General features: G+C 32.2%; 1 protein-coding gene across 1 annotated transcript in view; it reads left to right on the top strand.

Moving 5' to 3' along the window:
• Positions 1–1,401: 1,401 nt before the first annotated feature.
• Positions 1,402–5,948, top strand: part of LOC106682767 (gustatory receptor 68a) — a 5,072-nt gene continuing 525 nt past the window's right edge. Inside the window, exons 1-3 of the mRNA XM_014423806.2 lie at positions 1,402–1,559; positions 2,652–2,720; positions 5,712–5,801. Coding sequence (XP_014279292.1) covers positions 1,482–1,559; positions 2,652–2,720; positions 5,712–5,801 — 237 coding nt within the window. The 5' untranslated portion in view covers positions 1,402–1,481. The remainder of the gene's footprint in view (positions 1,560–2,651; positions 2,721–5,711; positions 5,802–5,948) is intronic.

The raw sequence follows: 5,948 nt of genomic DNA, 5'->3' as shown, positions 1-5,948 counted from the left end.
TTAGGCAGGTTCTCTTTGTATTTTGTTATTATTACTTGAAAGGTACTTTTACAGGTACAAACATTTTTAACAAATTAGAACCGGAGGTTTTAAAAAAAGAACCATATAAAACCCACATTTTAAAAATATAACACTCTATAGGAATACAATTTTTATTAAGTATATTTGTTACAGTTTTAATGTTATAGTTTGGACATTTTAGTAATGTTTCAGCCTTTTTACCTTTGGCATTTTCAAATATCTTTGTGTCAAAATTTATTCATCTGCGATGATTGGTAGAAGTAGATTTGAACTAAAGAAATCCCGATACATTTATAGTATAACAATGGCATTGTAAAACAGGACGTCGGGAACGATCGGACCAATGGAGCCTCTTCAACTCTGCTCGAGATCTTGGAAATGATGCATTTATTAATACTCAGCCGGGGCGGTATTTTGTAGTCTTAAATTTTAATTTCTGTTCCTCTAAGCTCTGTGGTATCCAATAGTGTTACAAGTTGAGATGGAGCAAAGAGCTAGTAGTGGTAAAAATACTTCTTAACAAGTATTGAATTATCGCAAAGCGTATCAATAAGTTGAAACATTAATAAGAGAATATTGGTCGAAGAAAGAAAACAGTATTTCTATATCACAATAATCTTTGACGTTAAAATAACCGTTGGTAATAGCTATTAGTAATAGCATTGAAGCAGCACTCGTCAATAAGAACCAGGACTATGCAGGGTGCTTCAATTTGTTCTTCTAGGACTCTCAAAACAATATTCCAAAATATGTTTCGAATCTCAACATTATACGGAGCGTTTCCTTTCGTTTTTACCAACAATGATATTGTCATTTCTCCTCTGTTTCTTCCTTGTAGCATTTTATATACGATTTTTTCTACTTCTTCAATGATATATTTTTTAACTCTCCAATTTGACACTGTGAAAATTTTTCTTAAAAGTTATGCTACAATATTTAGTTTTTTCATTCCCTATATTCTTCCACAACTTGTTCCTATTATTTCTATGTTTTGGCTTAGGATAAACTTGAAGAAGTTTAGTTCGATATTTCGGAGGCTGAAAGAAGTAAAAGATGAAATGAGAAAGAACGATCTGTTGGCATACAGAAAACACCATTTCGTTTTGTTCACTATCGTTACACCGATCTTTATTTACGAATTCATCAGCTCCAATTATCCTGTAATCATCATTATTTCGTTTTACTTAATGATGACGAATGTTTACCTCGTGATAATACAGTTCACAAGCATCTTGGCCACTATCGGCAACTTTTATTCCTCCTTGGAGGACACCTTGTGCAACTCCAACGCCACCGAGTGGGCCCGGTGCCACGGGGTTTTGGGGGCTTGTTGTCAGATGGTGAACAGGTGTTACTCCCCGCAGTTGCTCATCATGACTATATCTAACTTCACCTATGTAACAAGTACGATTTATCTTCTTATCACTCGTGCCAACTATTTCAGCGGAAATGACTACAACATGTCTCTTATATGGTTACTTATTTCTTCTCTCACAGTATGGGTAGTGGTTTTTCATTGTCACGAAACAGGGCAAAAGGTGAGTTGTTTTCAAATTAATAAATTAAATTTCTGTGTTGTTAGAATTTTAGAGAATACCCTTCTTTGTAGTTGACAATAAATTATCTGGAATATTTTGAGGTTGGCAGATGGCTATTTAATTTACTACTCTCATTTTTGACCTCTATAGAATTCCACAAGGGTACTCTAAACTTTATTTCAAAGCGTTAGACCTTTCATTAATAAAATCTTAACAACATTCGATAAAAGAAAACATCAATCTTTCTATAACACAAGAATTTTAGACATTTATTTTCTCTCAGATATAAATAAGATTAATATTAATTAATTAGCCTATACTTTTTTTTTACCACCTTTCTGACATGCGAAGGGGTTATCCTATAGATTACCAACCTATTTTAACAAGAGTGGGAAGGTCAAGTTTACATTACGTGGGGCTGCCATTAAATAAAAGTTAACCCGCTTGGTCCGGAATCGACCTGTAGCTACGAGGTTGTTAATGTGAAGCCACTCTCGGTTATAGTGGCCTCAAATTAGGCTATTCTACCAATTTATAATACCAGAATATTTTGATTAAATAGATTTATTAATCTGGAGCCACAAAAGTCCGGATCCCGGGGAATTTCACCCCTTATCCTTCTTCCTGCTCTCATGTCGAACCACTCCTTAATGCTCTCCCCTCAGTCCTCTTCGGTCTCTTTCTTCTATCTTTTGCTTCGTATATTCATTACTTCATCTCATACCTCCAGTCCTTCTGACATTTTTGATACTTACAAAACCCCTTAATCTTTGTTATTCAAAAAGATATTCGAAATATAATAAATGTCTAAAAAAATAAAATTAACTAAAAACATTCTATTTGATGTAATCTTTCAGTTTATGGATCCCAAAACTGTTTTCTTTTAGCATATCACTAGTACGAGGCCAGTGAAATTTTATGCTCCAATCAAGATTTTCATCAAATTTACATCATATACTTACTGATTTAGAATGGACTATTAATTATACATTTAATGGACTTAACAAATGCTTTACTTTAGTGTTAACGTTACGATTTATTTTTTTTAACATCTTAACAATAACATTTTTAATTAATTTTTTCTTCTTTCAGGCCAAAAGTTTCCATAAAGCGTTGTCCAGATTAATGTTAAATGAAAGTACAAATCGTTTGTTGCGAAACGTGAGTATTAAGAAAAAAAGCTTTATCAAAGGTAAACTGGAGATACTTTTGTCTCCTAATTAACCATAAACACCTCCATGGATTTTTCATTCATTCCAAAATGTTGATAAACTATTTATCATGCAATTTTTCTATAAACCATAAAGTTTAAACTACCTTTCCGTTACCACATACAAACTCTTGTTTCAGAATCCTATTTCGACACTTTAAGATTGTAAAAGGTATAATTCTTTTGCGGCTGTGTGAAATAAGTACTTTTTCAAAGGAAGTGCACAATGGTCTTAAATTTAAAAAATGAACTAGTTAGAACGGTTTTAGAGTTTTAATTCTAATTACATATTTTTCACATATGTTAATTTATTTTAGTATGTTATTTCATTTTATCTATTTATACAAACATATGAGATCTGTTTTAATCTTATTTTTATTGAAATATAGCCTGACCTATTTGAAGGTCTGTGCAACTCTATATCACTATTACTTATTGCCTATTATTGTAACATATTATAATATTAACCAATAAATAAATCATACCAATTAAATAATCATCACAATCAAATGTTAGTAATTTATTCAAAAATGTACCACGAAAGCTTGCTAATGTTCAGTATAGTGCATCTAAGATGAGTTTGCCTTTAGGTAAAGGGAAGGGAGGTTGGGTAAAGGTTACCCCGCCAACCTTCCTCCCCCCCTCCGCCAATCTCCTCCCCCTCCCACCACTCTTCTGTCCACTAGGTCTGCCTCAACTACCACTTCTGACTGTCCGGAACTGTACAGCGCATGCGTATATCCACCATGTCAAGTAAACTAGGTAGAGGGAAAACTATCCACTCTCAAAACAAAAACGATATTATGAACGTATTTAAATTCCTAAAAACAGAGGCTGAGAGTGGTCCAATCCACGTTTTCTCTGTTATGAAATGCCATAAATTACTGCATTTATCATAAGATAATCCCATTCTAGGACTACATAAACTGAATTTTACACCATTAAAATAAAAAAAATTGTTACAATAACTGTTTTCAATACAAATTTAAGCAGGCAGTTTTTCCTCTGCTTGTTATTTTTTTTTCTGAATATAACATGTTTTTATTAGTTACTTTTTGAGGTTGGCAATTTTATTTCAAAGTTGTTCACTATTGTTTGGTAAAGTTACTAGTAATTCGTCTCATCAGTTAATGTTATCATCTGTGTTACTGTTTTACCAAATTGGATTCTATGGTAGTTATTTTTTTACATTAAATTTCGACGGTATTGGCCAACTTAGCTAACTATTCTAGCAGAGTCTCTCGCTTGACAATATGACACTTTATCCAGTGTTCTGATTTTTTTCGATTTTCTTTTCCCTTTCATATACTGAGCATTTAGTATTGAATGCTGAATGATCATCGTTGCAGTTTTAAGCATTTGAGCGGATTATTACATGTTTCAGTACTGTATGTATTTTCTCCAAATTTACCACAGTTATTTATTTGGCAATGTTTACTTGTGTGTCTGTACTTATAACATGAATAACAAAGAAGAGGTTTGGGCTCATAAGGTCTGATTCAAATGTACAGAAAATCTAATATTACTTTTTCTGGTCACACTTCTCGAAAGTCAAAATCAGTAAAGCTGTAGTAGCTTTCTTTATATGATTAATTTTTTTATAAATCCTTTTAACACTTACAATACTCTGATTTTTAAGTTCTGAAACTCATTCATGCTCTGTACAATTCAGCAATTCCGGGAAATAAGCAATCCCACGTGAAAAATTCAATGTTTTATATAGTTCAAACAATATGGGAATGTTTTGATATTACTCAAATTGACAAAATCTTTTTCATTACTCCGTTATTAATATAGTACCGTTTTTTAAAATTTTTATATTTATTTGTGGACAGTAATTTTTTATGACGTGACATACGCTAAAAGGGCTGAAATTGTTAAAGTTTTTATTGTCCGGATTTGTATCTAAGCGCTATATGCGACAATAAAAATAAATAAAAAAGTTAAGATAAATAAAAAGAATAAATTAGAACTATATAGATAAAAAGGAAAACCAATTAATTTAAAATAATAAATTTAAATTAAAATAACAAACAAAAACAATTGAGTAATTAATATGGGTGTTTTTTTAAGCCCGATAGAACTTGAAATTGTAAAAAATAATACAAAAAATTAAATTGTAATCAAAATTTTTTTTTTATTCGAAAGATCAATACGTGACATTAACATTTGAAAATGATTTCGGGCATATGGGCACCGCGGCTGTTCTTGACGAAGCGCATTCTGGACGTCCAATTTTGGGCCACTTTTTCGAGCACTGCTGGCCGTATGTCACGAATAACACGAACAATGCTGGCCTCCAAGGCGTCAATTGTTGCTGGTTTATCAGCATAAACCAGTGACTTCACGTAGCCCCACAGGAAATAATCGAGAGGTGTCAAATCGCACGACCATATGCGGCAATTTTGCTTATTAACAAACCGGTTAAGCCAAAAATGCGCCTCATCGCTGAACACAATTTTACAGAATGCGCTTCGTCAAGAACAGCCGCGGTGCCCATATGCTCGAAATCATTTTCAAATGTTAATGTCACGTATTGATCTTTCGAATAAAAAAAAAATTTTGATTACAATTTAATTTTTTGTGTTATTTTTTACAATTTCAAGTTCTATCGGGCTTAAAAAAAGACCCTATACTATGTTGAAAGAAATAGGAACTCCCAATCAACACTCGAATTCCGGGAACCGACTTTAAGAGTTACAGAACAAAACGAACTGACCAATCAGCCTTACTTCGATGGAATGTAGAAGACAAATGTTATGGCAGTTTAAAGTTAAACTTTGTAAAATGTAGTGCGTGCTTAGTTACCCACTCTATCTTGTACGGTATAGTATCCAAGATAAATAATATTACAATGATACTCTATAGAACAATATTATAAGATAATCGAAAATAGTTTATGAATAATAATTAACGAATCACTTGTTTAATTCTTTTTACAGAAGAAATTACTCTATCACTTCAAAACGAAGCGTGAAGTCAAGTTTTCTGCAATGGGATTTTTCAACTTCGATTATTCTTTGCTTAGCACAGTGAGTAATTTATGATATATTACTCATATCGTCAGTACAATACCTGAAATATCATTGTTTCAGCTGTGATATCTCGTAGGCCCCAGAAAAATTTGTATTGCATTAAATTAAAAAATAGCAAAGTACTATTTTATATATATTGAAAGA

Source organism: Halyomorpha halys, unplaced genomic scaffold (assembly GCF_000696795.3).
Source record: "Halyomorpha halys isolate HHAL.00 unplaced genomic scaffold, Hhal_1.1 Scaffold441.1, whole genome shotgun sequence".
NCBI classification, from domain to species: domain Eukaryota; kingdom Metazoa; phylum Arthropoda; class Insecta; order Hemiptera; family Pentatomidae; genus Halyomorpha; species Halyomorpha halys.
The sequence above is the reverse complement of the archived record's forward strand: the minus strand, read 5'-3'. Positions and strand labels throughout refer to the sequence as shown.